Source organism: Corapipo altera, unplaced genomic scaffold, assembly GCF_003945725.1.
Source record: "Corapipo altera isolate COAL_440 unplaced genomic scaffold, ASM394572v1 48b, whole genome shotgun sequence".
Taxonomy (NCBI): Eukaryota; Metazoa; Chordata; class Aves; order Passeriformes; family Pipridae; genus Corapipo; species Corapipo altera.
In genome coordinates, this window is record NW_020884884.1 from 2,690,266 (window position 1) to 2,704,911 (window position 14,646).

Genomic DNA, 14,646 nt, shown 5'->3' on the forward strand with positions numbered 1-14,646 from the left:
AGAGTCAAAACAGCATCCCTTGGTCGTCCTATCACTTTCTCCCGATCCTAAGTTTTGTAAATTTTAAAGTGTTAAGCCTATTGGCATGATGAAAAAAACATGCTCCAATTGCCTAAAGATATTCTGGAACTATGTCACATCTCTGTTTTCATGTATCAAGGTTTTTTTCCCCTGCTATTCTCTGTTCTTATGTTTATCATTTGACTTCAAAAATTAAATCTTGGAGATAGTATTCTTCTTAAATATTTTTAAATGGCAGAAATAGCACAAATAATTAGATTTAACAAACTACAATGTTACTTAATTCTTTAATCAATCCAGAGCACTGTGTTGTTTCCTTATTTTACCTTTCACTAGAAATGTTCTTGCACATAGTAAACAATGATATCTAAAGACGAATGAAGTCCATTCAGAGAATTCCAGGGATTTGGAAAAATCCCACAATAGGAAAGAGGAATTGTTTATCACAGTGAAATGGTGCTCTAATGGTGGATCATACAAAATTATAGGAAATAACTTCGGAGACTTTGAGCTAAAGTACAAATGGAAAATATACTCTTGTTAATTTTAGCGACAAAATCTCTCTTGAGTGTTTTGATATAAAAGCTTCTGTAGCTGATAGGCTTTCACTTTGAATCAATGAAAACAGTAGTACCTTCCCCATATCTTATGATAGAAATAAGTAGGAATTTGGTTAAAGCAGAAGCTTCCAAAGTTGATCTCACAGATCTCCAAGTATAAAGAGGAAGTAAATGTAAATTCCTGTAGTTGACTGAAGTCAAATATATTTCTGAAAGGGTTTCATGGGAACAGGAGTTTACCCACTGCTTTTACCCTGGCACCAGAGATAAACTGTTTAGCTGTGGAAGGAGATGAGGCACATACTTTTAACAGTGTCTTTGAAAAAAACAATAGAGCATTTCTTTGTGTATCAAGTTAGATGAATATGAAATTTTCATTGTGTTTGAACCTCGTTTGGTTGCTGTTATGGATGATGAGCTAGGCAGAGGGTGTATGTCTGCATCCCTTAGTTTTAGAGTTGGAAAGATTTATTTTTTTTTCCTAAAGATTATTATAGGTGTCTGTTACTTTTCCAAGAAGGTACCTTGAGCCACGTAACTAATGCCATATTTTCCCCCACTCCAAGGAATGGACATTCCCTCAGTAGGCACCGCCTTTGATGGGCAGATGACCTCTCATTTAAAAGTAGGATGAATCAGTCCTTATTAATAGGAACTGCTTTGAAAACTTTCCAGAATTTTCTGGAAGTTTTTTTTTTTCCATTCAATATTTTCCTCAATACATGGCTATATGCCGGAAGAACTTGAAAATGTTCCCAAATATTTCATGGCACTTACGGCACCTTTTCAGTGAACATTATTTCTTGCCAACAGCATTCCATCTAATTAATACATCGCTATATGTTCATTATTTTTAAAGTAGTTTATAAAAACTCAACATTTATTTTGGTTTTTCCCACTTAAATATTTGTGTGTCGTAATGCCAAATTAAAATGGCTGTTTCCCTCAATTTTTCTTCTTGGCCACCTTCACAATTTAACAGTATCGAGGGTATGATACATACAACACTGTTTTCTACCAACATATACAATTTCTTGCATACTGCCATCAAATGCAATTTTTTAAGAGATTCAGCCAAAGTTACCCATGTGACTGTTTATTTTTTTTCCCCTTTAATTGAACTGTTTATTTTCTACAGTTCTTCTTAAACTCATAGTTTCTGTAACTCTCTTTAACTGTAACAGTTTCCAGTTAACTTTGTGGAATGCTGTATTTATGCTATTGGTGTTCAGTTAACAGGTAAATAGATGAGCTTTATCTTGACCAGCAATTTTCTTTTTTCTTAGAGAAATCTGAGCATCTTATCAACAGTTTGGAGCCTACCATGTTTTCTAGTGTTAAACCTGCCTGCACACTAAATCAACCTTAATAATGTTCTGAGTTCCCTTAATTCAGTCTCCATTCTGGTACTGTGTAAACTTTTAGATATTTGGTAGGAAATGGAATAGTTTATCAGCATAGTATTGCTCGAGTAGCTAAATAGAAGGTACTGATCCTGAAGGCTACATTTAGTAAGCAAACATCACAGATATGCTTTGGCAGCAAATGAAATGAAAACTTAATAACTCACTTTAAAAACTTTGGCTAAGATTGTACCACAACCAAACTGAAAGGCAAGTAGTGGGTTCAGCAAGATTTTGTGTTGATGGTATTTACTCCACTGTCTTTGGGATAGTAGAGAACATAAATTTGGTTATATTGACCTGATGTCTTTGAGTCTTGAACAAAGCAGAGAGATTCAAAGAATTCCACAAGCACCATTTTTTTAAGGAGATAGTTATTATTATCTTTCAACAATCTCTTAGTTTTTATCTTACTGTAGATTTCTGTGAAGGTGTGCTTTTCCAAATACTTTCATTTTTTTGTGGTAATATTTGCACGCAGTACCTTCTACTTTCATTCTGGTTCATTTTCCTATTCCTTCCTTCCCAAACTAAAATCAAATACGTATTCCAACATCCCACAGAAGAAAGCTTATTTTTCGTACTGGTAGTAAAAATACTTCCCTTGACTGAAAGTGAAGTTTGCATCATGGAGGTTGTCAGAATGTACCCAAATAGTCTATGAAAGCTTCTGGGCATGTATAAATTTTTAGCACCAAGGCTGTCACTCATAAATAGCTGAACACAATGTATTTCCATGTCAGAATTCTCCTCCTTCCATCTCCCTGTCTTGGACATTGTTTTGGTGAGTCATGTCATACTGTTATGCAAGGTGTAAGTTTTAAGGGCAATTTGTCTTTATTAGGGTCTAAGTTGGCTATAAGTATTTTCAGAATAGCATACTCATATAAATGTAGAGTGTTGGTAATTGATTCAAGATCTTCTCTGTGTCAAAGACCCTCTCTTTGACTTCTTTTCTTTTTCATCCTGTACTAACAGGTAAAATAATGTTTTAACTCCCCAAGGGCAGCTTAGGTTTCCCTTGGCATTTTGGAAGGCGTGCTGATAGCCACGGGCCAGAATTCTATGAAGTATGATGTCTACCTTGAGGTGGGTGGAAAGTCAGTCTTCTCCAGGACCTGGCAAATGTGCTTTACTGCTTTGTGTCTGTTCTCTGTGCCCTGTGACATGTTAAACTCTTGCAGCAGAGAGAAAAAATGTTCTTTACTTGACCCTCTATATAGTCACGACCCAAAAAACTAGTTACTCCTCTTGTCCTTGTTTCTACAGTGATGCTTTTTAAGTAGAGGGTATGCTTTTGGTAGCCAAAAGTTTCTTGTGCATAGTTTTATCAGGAATTTTAGAAGCCTAAGGCAACTAATGTGTTCCATAGTGACCAAAACCTATTCTCACAGATCTTGCCAGCAAAGTAAAATTGGTGCTACCAGAGACATCAGGGCAAAGTGAATTGTCCTTCCCCCATGTAATTTCCAGGAACAGGAGAGCCTGTAAATGAGTACAGTGCATCTTGCAGTAGAGAAAGCCACCGAGTCGGACACATTTTCCTGCCCTCAGTCACACACACAGACACACACCTTAAACTCTGGTTTCTGTGCATTGTTTTAAGTTTTCTAAGAGCAAATTTTTTTCTCATACTGAACACAACTTTCTGACAGAAGCATTGTTTGTAAAATTAAGTTTACTTGACAGTACAAAACAACAATGCTATTTTGTCCTGCTGGAGGAGAGGGTAGCAGATAGAAGCAGCATTCTGCTCCTGGAACACAGGTGTCCCTTTCTTTATGAATTAATGTTTTGGAATAGATATCATTATAATGCATTACAAGTTTAAATTACCTTAAGGAACTCTAGGCTCTCTTAGGAGTATACTGTGGTGTTTTCCATCATATAGGTCTTGATATCATACAAAGAGAACTTGGGAGCACATTTACTGATAAGTAGGGATTTGAGAGTTAGATAATACAGTTTAGTCTTCAAATCAAAGTTGCTGATGACTTTGCACAATCCATTCATGAGCTTAACATTCAGTAGGATACATCTTTGGTATCTGCATTATGTTAGAAATTACAAAATGCAGTGCAGCCGTATCCGGGTGATATCCCAGTGTGGCACTGCTATTAAGCCTAACAAGCTTGACAGTTTCTTTTAAAATGTATGAGTGGAATTCCCACTTTTGATTAGAAGCTACTTGTTTCCATTTCTTCTATAGTAGAAGTCATGAATTATTTATATTTGAAGGTGATGGAAAAGCTTGAGAATGTCTCACTAAGAAAAATTATATTTATTGTAACGTGTTTCAAAATGCATTTTATTTCTACGTCATTTTGCTTAGGGAGAAAAGTAGAAAATATATCTTGAACCTGAATTTAGCTTGACCTTAAAAATGCCCAGTGAAAAGTTGATTTCTGAGCTTCGGCTTGCTTCTCCTTTTCATCTCTACTGGCATTTACAATTTGAAACAATGCTTACGGTTGTATAGTAAGTTCAGATGGTAGAGAAAGTGGCAAATACAGGATTTCTAAAATCTACTAGTCATGTAAACTTGCTGTGTAAAATATTTATGTACAGGCAAGTTCAAAATAATGGAAAGTGTCATCCACATGTAATACTGTTAGTAGTGAAACTGGCCAAGTTTGTGCATGAAACTCCCCTATAGCCTCCTTCCCACTGTTTCACCACTGTTGTGAGCCCTTCTGGTGCGAATTTCAGTTGAAATGAAGAAAAATTGTTTTGTGGGTACTAGTTATTTAACCTAAAGGGCAAAAGGTCATGTTTTTATTTTAGCAGAAATGTGTAAATTTCATTGTGTCTGCTATTGATCAAACTGTATGGATTTTGAAAGGCATTTTATTCCAAATTTTACCAAAGTGTAACCTTTTAAACCACAATGTTCTGATACCTGAACTATTTTCTTCACATGGAAAATTTTTCGGTACAGCAGTATCAGCATTCTCTTGTGCTTAGTCTTCCTACCATCTCCTTCTCCTGAAAATAGTTTAGGTACTGTGTGGTTTTTCTGGTCCAGGCTGTGATATCACTCACTGGGTGCCTCTTTGAAAAAACAAAAGGTAATGAGGTTCTCATGCGAATGAAACTTAACTGGCTCAAGACTGTAAAATCACACAGAACTATAGGTGCTACGATAGGAAACCATTCAGTGGCTTAGATGAGAATTATTCTAGCAGATCTGTGTGGCGTTGCTAATCCTAACCATTTTCACAGTCACTGAAAGTTGGTAGTATGGAAAAGATGGGAGAGAAAGAATGAGATGTCACTGTTCTTCTGTTTGCTACGAGCCTTTTTTCGATGAAACTAAAAGACTGTGGGCTTCAGTGCAATGCAGACAATTGGGATTCTATTTAATTACAGTGGATGGTCATTTGTTTTTCACTTAATTATAATTTATTAAACTAAAATCTCTGGTCTTTTTTTGTAAAGAAAAAGACATTACTTGCGGTCTGTATTTTAGTCAGTATTTTTCATCTGTTTTCTGATAATAGTCAGATTCTAACATTAACATGTCTAAATATGTTCATGACTGTATAGATTAATGGAACTCATGTCAGCATGTTTAAAATGAGTTTTAATGTATAAGTAAAATGAAAATACTTTAAAACAAATTATTTGGCTCAAAGCTCCATTTATATGGTGTATGTTTCAAGCTAATAATCAGGGCTTACTGTGGGTCAGCATGTCATATCCCAGTGGTGTCTAGTGAGATGGAGGGTTATCTTCTATGTCAGCTAGATAACCCTGTGAACAATTTTGAGCAGTGGAGATAATGGGACTGAATTCTGAAATGAGGTAGAACTCTGAAATGGGGCAGAATTCAGAACGAGAGCTGGAAATACCACAGAGTACAGTGTTGTACGTGAGCACTGTACAGCAGCTTATGAAGGCAATCGACTTTTGGCATCAGTAGTCACTTATGTTTGACAATAATCCTTCTTGATAAGGTGCAATTAAAATGTAAGAGAATGGCAAGTCGGGTACATATTCCTAGAAAAGAAATTTTCTTTTCCTATAGAAAAGAAAATTGAAGTAAAAAAATCACTTCCTTGCTACTGGCCCTATTGGTTTTAATCTATTTTTTTTTTTAATTTTAATACAGACATTGCACAATAATAAGTAATTTTTTCATGGTTTGGACAGCTTTTCTCCATACTGTCCTGTCTACAATTATTGTGGGGGTTTTTTTAATATTTATTGTTTATTCTCCTTTTTTTCTTAATAAAATGTTATTTTTATGTACTTGGAGGAAATTGTAGATCATCTTTGTGGCAGTAGATGCACTTTCATATTTCAGGTTGTTTGGGTTTTTTTTTTATTACTCTGTATTTTACTGATTTTAATTTTGTAGATAAGGAAAAGGCTAAATTTGTTGCACATCTATGAAAAGAATAGTTATGTAGTCTCTGGTTTCATACCTTCTCAGATGGTGTAACAAGCTTCCTAATTGTGCATGTAAATCAAACTATTGATAGCACAATTGAAGTAATTCACTCTTCATACAAAATACATAACTTATATAAACAGATTATGCACTACTTGAATTTCAGGTTTGTTTTCACCTTCAGAGCTGGCACAGTATAGTCCTGCTGAATTCTAATGTCATTTTGGAAAATGGACTTATGCATGTATACTTTCGCAGTATGTATTTGGCCAAGTCTAAAAGCACTGGTATTAAAGGTATCTGTTGTATCACTCATCTTGTGTTTGCCTTTTATTTTTAGCCACAGCACAAGTGAATTATTCAGCACTGGCTAGCATATTCTTTCTGTTCCATTTCTTCCCACACTTAATAACCTCGGTTGTAACTCATAGCAAAAGCTTAGTGACTTCTGTAGCCTTTGGTCAGCCAGTAGAGGCCACTCACAGCTTGCGACTGAAGCTGGGCAGCGATTTGGAACTGGGGGTTTTGTTGTGTGCTTGGGTTTTCAATCCACTCCGAGCTGCGCTGCCGTGAGCTGTCATTGTGCGACACGGACCTGCAAAGAGTTCTGAGTAATTCTGCTTCTATATGTAAATGCATTTAATACTGGTGGTTTTCTGTTTCCTGTGATAAGTCCCATGGCAGCAGGAATAAAAATCACCTTCAGTACTTCAAGCAGAGTTTAAGCAAATGCTTGGATGACATCCTTTGTTGCTGGTACACTCTTTGCTGTCACTGTATTACATTACTTTAACGAACTGAAGAAATACAGATTGCTTTGAGGAGGGGAAAGGAGGGTCCTGTTTATATGTTTTCCCCAAATGGAACTAAGCTGCAGAAAACAACTTACCAGAGGTCAAAACAGCAAGCCTGTGACAGAGCAAGGAATTGAACCTGCATCTCTCAGGTCAAGGCTAGTAGCCTAATCACTGCTCTGCTCCTTCCTTCTACCTGTATTACTGTGTGGGTTGCTTTACTTATTGATGATAGTTTTACAAGTTAAAACATTATTTCAGAATTTTAGATTATTCTTAACTAATAAGGGTACAGTCTCAGCACTAATGAAATCAAAATCCGGGATTTAGTGAAGATTTCACCATAGGATAAGTTTTATATCTAAACAGACAGCTAAAATATGCTAAAAAAGATTTTATTTATACATGCAACATATTATTGCAGCATTTATTTAGTAACTCTATTTCCCAAATAAGGGAAATTTGATTTTATATAAATAAAATTTGTTAAATAATATTTATATTATTTAGAGAATATTTATAATATTTAGAGAATAATGATGTAGCAAACTTTTTGCCATTGTTCTGTTACCATATCTAATATATTTCAGACAACTGCCCTGAAGATTTCCTCTTTCCTAGTATAAAAAACTGAAATAGTAGTGCTGTCTGGTGTGTTTTTGCAGTGCAGAAAATCTTATGTTTACCTTTTAATAACAAGTGAGTTTAATTTAAAAATAAAAAGTAAAAGTTTCTGGTTTATATTTTCTTCTTAAGACTTACAAATCAGTACATTTTTTTGCAGTGCTGTGAGTTGCTGTTGGAGCAATAGTTACCACATAGTACTATCTCATATTAAATGTTAGGAATCTCAGAAGAATCCCTGACTTCCTTCCAGATGGGACACTTACAATTTTTAGTTTACCTAATGCTTCCTCCATAGGCCAATTATTTTTTTATTACATCATACACTAGTACTTATTTTCTCTAACAGCTCCTCCAGTGTTATTGTATTACAGAGCTAAAGGCAGCAGAAATGCACTAATATATATCATTACAATGCATCATAGATTTACTGTGCCTGTTCTATAATCTGCAAAAACTTGTCCCCTTGACAGAAACTTAGGACAAAACATGGTCCGTTATATTTTCTATTAATGTTACCATTTAAAGCAAACAAACAAAAAACCTTACACCCAAGCCAGTTTATTTTCAAAAAGTCCTTTTTAGTTTTAAATTTATGTTTATTTAATTTCAAATTCAGGTTTTATCTTAAAAGTAGCTGAGAAAAACTGTGAAATGGCAAAAGTTTACTAAGAAATTCCTTACTTTGCTTTTATACGTGGGATTTAAATTTTCCATCTTTCCCCGAAGTACCTATGTTCAGTTGTGAACTTTTCTTCTTTTAGTCTCTGATATCTTGATTTTCTTTTTCATCTGTTAATCATTCAATTGAAAACTGTATATAAAGAGATAGAGGTAGTTTGATCAGTTGTGTGAAAAGAAATGTAGAGAAAACTCTTAACAGTGTTTGAGATCACTAGAGAGATTGGGGAGCTAAAACATATTCTTTCATGCCAAGAAACTTACTGATTCTTATTTTCTCTCTTTTGGTTTTTACTATATTAAGAAAAAATAATAAAACATATACAGGGAGATGTGTATTTGCTTTAGGAATTAAAGTCCATGTCTTTTGACCTATTTTTCTCAAAGTTTTTCTCTTTCCATATCACTTACATACACTTTGCAAGCAGAACGGCAATGATCATTGATTTTTTGCAACACTGTGTTAGTAAGGAGGTTAATTTTAAAGAAATGTAACTAGAGTAGCAAGAAACTGGCGTAGAACTATTCTGCCAGTGAACCATGTCTTCATGAAGACTTTGTAGAGTTTGGCTGAGCATCACTTAAAGGTAATCTGTACATTAAAGAGATGCTTCTCTGGAACGGTCAGTTTGGGCCCTTCAGCAAGAGTGTGCTTTCAGAGGGAATAAAAATGTAATGGTAATGTCAAGCTAGGGCTATGGCAATGTTTCAGTAATGTATACTGTGAAAGCTATTTTTGTTTTCATAGTTTTCTATATTGCTTCAAGTCAAATGTGTATCTATATTTTTTAAAAGATGTATTTTAAATCCAGAACTTTGCTTAGTGTATGCGCTTTCCAGTGCTTCTAGTGGAGAAGAAGGGTTATAAAATGTGTAATAATAAATTGATGCTGAAAATAATAAGAAATTGCACTTAATCAGTGCAATAAAATATAGAGAATCGATTTTTTTCTATTTCTTCCCTTGTCATAGTTTGATTTAATTTCCTATAAATTGACAATTACAGATCTGTAAATTATGGAAGTGACAATGTCATGCTGTAATTTCCAGTGCAAAATCCTTTCTCCAGGATTTGATTTTAGTTGCTTTTCATTTTGGAAAATGACTTCTTTTGTAGTAAATCCTGCCTGAGAAAATGGAATTTGCTACAGAACTTTTCAAATTTTGTGAATAGAGTGTTTTTAGGGAAAGATACTATAAATATGTAATACGGATACAAGTGACTTTTCTTCTCCTGGAATTCAAAAGATTTGGTTAATCTACTTGGTTTTTAGATATGTTAGTCTGTAGTTGATCATAGCAGTTAATTTATATGAGGGGCAAAAGGAACGTGTTCTTTCATTTAGGAAAGCAGTTAGGTCATTTCTGTACCTTTACTTTGTGTCCAGCAAAATTTTGCTGGGCTTCCATACAGTGGATGTGACACGCTGTGATGGCTAAGCTAAGCTTAGCCCTAAACTTTATTCATATTAAATAGTTATATTAACTGTAAGTATCTCTTGTGAAATATGTTCCTGGAGAGACTTTACCTAGGAGGAAGATGATGAGCAAGGAGACTCAAAGGTTTCCCTAGTTTCCATTTATAGTCCTACTTACTTTACTGCTTTATGCAACTAGGCCACAGTAGAGATACAACACAGTTGGTCTGTGTGAAGACCTACGGTACTACTTTTGTACTTTTTGGAGGTCAGTATTGCTCCTCATCTCCTAGGACATCATTCCTAGTGGTTTACTACATTTAGTAAGCTTTTTAAAAGCTGCTAATCTTAATTAGAAAAAATAGTTAGAAATACTTTCAGTTTTTATATTAGTTATGGTTATCTGAGTTCCAGTATGGGTGTGATTGTGTTTGGTTGTGGGGTACTGCAACTTCTAGAAACAGTGTTAAATCTACTAAAAAGCTTGAAAGCTATTATTGGGCATTTTGTAGGGATTTTAATGTCTTATAGGAAGGAACTTTTGAAGTCAGAATTCTGTTGTGTGTGCACACTTTTAAGTGTGCAATGGCTTTTTTCTGAAAAGTTGATCCGTCAAAAGATTTAAAAAAAAAATTACTGTACTTATATTATTAGAGAAATTAAAATCTGCTGCATTTTTTCCTATGAAATATGTGGCAAAAGGAGCCTGTAACATTTGTTGGAAATTATCAAACTGTGGTTTTTCAGTTTGCCCTTAACTTGCCCCTTCTCAAAAAAATGAGAAGGTATCCACTCCCTCAGAACATAAAGACATCAGACACAGGCTAGAAGAAAACAATGAGAAGGAAAAACCCACTTAAATTCCAATGTCTTTTCTCAGATGACTCAGTACTGGTCACCTTGACCCCTGTGGCAAAACTATCAGGGACCATCCCTGCCTGTGCTGACTCTGCAGTATCAGTTCTAGGATATTGTGTACTTATGGCTAATTTAGCATGCAAGTGTTAAAAAGTAAAACACTTGTGTATCAGAGGATGTTTACTACTGTGTAAGAAGTGACCATTGCCAAGAAGTAATGTTAATTAATGAACTGAGTTTAAAATTTAAAGCAGGCCCAGTCTGTCAGTGTTCTTAACACTCCCATCACAGCAACTCTGGTTCCCTCATACACATATGTGCACACTAGCATACATTCAATTGAAAAAAAAAATCTTAGTTTTGCAAACTTTCAGTGCTGTTTGCAAGTACCCAAGGAAAAGACAGTACCTGCTTCACCCCCGGTTTCTTCTTGTACACTGGGATTTTGTTGCTTAACAAACGAACAGATAGATAACAACTGGGGTTTTGCATAGATAAAGAATCTCAACAGTTGAGAGGGTATTGGTTTTGATTTTAGTGTCCTACAACTTGCTGTCGTTTTCTGGAGCGCTTGACCCTTACTTCTGTGGAGATTCAGCAGATCTTTGGAGATTTTTGTAAGAGTGAGTTAGCAGATGAAGGTGGGCTCAATGGGCTTTGGTTTAGCTTTTTACACCCTAGGTAAGTTTTGCAAATAGGAATTAATTTGCACTAACATATTGTGAATCGTACAATAATCAGCAATCAGTTTTATGCAAAGGCCTGTATATGTATGCATTATGAGTTTAGTTTTATAAATATTCTGTGTCTGCTTGGTAACTGAAGCTATCTGGGGTGTGCAGGAGAAACCTGAGCAGTGCACTTTGTGGTCGGTTGTAACTGTATTCCAAGCAAGTTCATATTCTCATATAAATTAGTGGAAAAACATACTTCTGTGGTTTCTATATTATTTTAAAACTGGCAATTTATCAGGTGAATTTTCTTGAAATTTCCATGCTTATTAAATTTCAGATTATGTATTTTGAGTAAGCTGGAAACTTAAACTTGTTTCCATAAGTATGGCTGTAGGTAAACAACCAATTTTAGTCCAGAAAATAGCTTTTGCTTCTGTCAACATGTTGTTTATTTTCTCCCTGAGATAAAAAGTTCGGTTTTCTGATATTTGTACCAAGATAAAGTCTGTAAACAAGATTAATATAGTGTGGAAAAGGTTGTCAGCAGCCCTGGCAAAGGAAATAAGTTGCCTGTACACAGAACATACTGTAAACTGAATAAAAGTGTCAGGTCCACCATGAGATAATGTGATCATGAACCTCTAACAAAGCATGACATAGGCACAGTCGGCTTTTCTTATAGCCACAGTGTAGAAAATGGATTACTATATTCCAGGGATACACACTGGAATAGCATGAAAACCTCATTTTGAGATTAATGCAGGATATAACTCTCAAGAGCTGAGCTGCATGTTTACCTATAGTGTTAAGGTAACAATTTAGTTATTAATCTTAAAATTTAGAAATTTCATATTAAAATACTTGCTCATATTTACAGACCTGTCTTTGTGAATGACAGTATCTCACTTTTATTATTAGATGAACTATGACATTTAAAAAGTAACATTTGGTCAGTGTTTTGTTATTATCACATGGCTGTGTAAGGCCCCAATCAATCTAGTAAAACAACAAAATGAGGGTAAATCAGTAGGTGCTGTTCTCCCATGTAGCTGCCATGATTTCCTCTACTAGAGATTTGTATGTTTGCATAGATATTTCAGATTTAAGATATTACCAATTCCTTTTAATCCACATCAGAAAAGTGACAGCACTTCATTTTTTCTCAATTCAGCCCCAAATGACATCATTCTTCAGGTCAAAGAAGTACATTTTGCTTAAATACTTTAATTGTGTGGAGCTTTCAAATTATCCAGTGAGCATTCTTCGAAAGTTTTCCAGACTTGGAGCTTCAACTGTCCTGACTTTTCTCCATTACAACACCAGATTAATAGGGATATTTTTCTTTAAAAGTTGAGCTCATTGTTCTTGTAGTAACAAGTAGACCGCTTTTATCTGTGAATCTCCTCCTTATGTACTATTGGCAAACCTGAGCCATATAAATGTATTATCATTGAGTTTTTGTGGTCTCCTTTCGAGCCTGGCAGAACATCTGACAACAGTAAAGTGTGGTAAAAATTATTTTACCTTTGCTTTCTATCCCACATCAACTTGAATTTCAAAAGGTTTGTGTTGGGATACAAAGGTTGGGAGGTGTTTTTTTTACTAAATTTATTTCTGTGTTAGCCATAAATAAGGACAGTATATTGACTATGATTTTCAAAACATCTTTCATTTTTAGGAGATAAAGCATTCATGAACTTTTAAAAAAAGTAAGTTAGGGCCTTGACATCTGTAAATGTCTTTTATGCCTTACATCCAATCAGAATTGCGCGTAAAGGATTTTGCCAAATCTTGTATAACACTTTCTGCACTCAGAATTTACTTAAAAATTGCAGATGTTGCTAATTGCATTTACTGCATCTATATCCTGTCTCTATTTTGTATTTAATATTTGTGATATATTCCTAATAAACAATCATTTTGTGTATATGCTGCCCCATTATTTCAAAGACTTCTTTTTTCTTATGTTTTTTCCACTAGATAACACCAGGACCAGGCGGTAGCAGGAAAACGGTTCACTTGGCCCAGGATTCTCTTCACCATGAGTGAGTATCAGTGATGGGAGTTACAATAATTTCCAAAAAAAGATACTGAATTAATTGTTTAAATATAAGTAAATAGGGAATGTAATTCAGTTTGTTTAGTTATTCTAGTATGTAATTACTGTATGATCTTGATCTCTTCAGGTGGCAACATTTAAGAGCATTATTTATTTGTTATCTCTTTCAAATACTAGAATAAGAACATTAAATTTTCTTTTATTTTTCAAATCAGAAATTTAAAATACAGACATACATGATGAGGAAATAGTATATTTGGGGATGCGTTTGTATGTTCTAACCGCTACTAGACCAAGCATCCACAGTTTAAAACAGAACTTACCAAGGCAAGGATACTGCAAACATCAGATCCTTAGTACCAACTGTTCTAGGATACTAATCCACTTCTGTTTCACCCCATAACTTGGTAATGTTTGTGTGAATTCAAGACATTTTGATTTCATAAGTTATTTCTACCCTTAAGTAATTCAACTGGTATTTTATGGGGTTTACTTTTGTTTATTCTAATAAAACAAACAAGCAAATAAATAATACTGTGATTAAGTGAATGGACAAAATTGTAAAAGTCAGTGTGATGTGAATATTACTTTCCCATTACAAGAGGTCTTATTCTTTATGAAAGATTTTTAATATCTAAATATGAGATGCATTCAAATTACTTTGATGTACTTTTTCAGTAGAGATATGTTTTACTAATTGTTTAGTTTGTAATGAACTGATTTACCACAATCCACAAGAGTTTATGTGGAGGAGGATACTCCTCCTTGAGTGTTTGCTGTTGACACTGATCAGAGACTAGACACTCATCTATGTGGAATTTAGATCTAAGACATTATATTTCTTATCTTCATCAGCTCCTGGAGGTTTGTGACCTTGTGTGTTGAATCATCTGCAAATGCGATGTTTTGTACTTTTCATTCCCCTGCCAACATCAAAGTTGTGTGTATATGAAATCTCCCTGTTTTCACCAGATTTTGAATATTCAGTGCAGTTAATGAATGTTTCGTGTCCAAAATATATAGATGTCTACCTTATCTCAGGTAACTTTTAACTTCATTGCTGCCAGTCCTTTTTCATTTCCAACTCCCTTTCCTTAATCACCTTAAAAGTAGAAAAAGGAGTAAGCAGTATGAAGGTTTTGGTGACAGCTGGTCTTTTAT

At 34.6% G+C, this 14,646-nt stretch overlaps 1 protein-coding gene across 1 annotated transcript in view; it reads left to right on the top strand.

Moving 5' to 3' along the window:
- The window catches only part of GPATCH2 (G-patch domain containing 2), a 120,145-nt gene that overhangs the window by 72,281 nt on the left and 33,218 nt on the right, over nt 1-14,646 (top strand). The window contains exon 6 of the mRNA XM_027641581.1: nt 13,407-13,471. Coding sequence (XP_027497382.1) covers nt 13,407-13,471 — 65 coding nt within the window. The remainder of the gene's footprint in view (nt 1-13,406; nt 13,472-14,646) is intronic.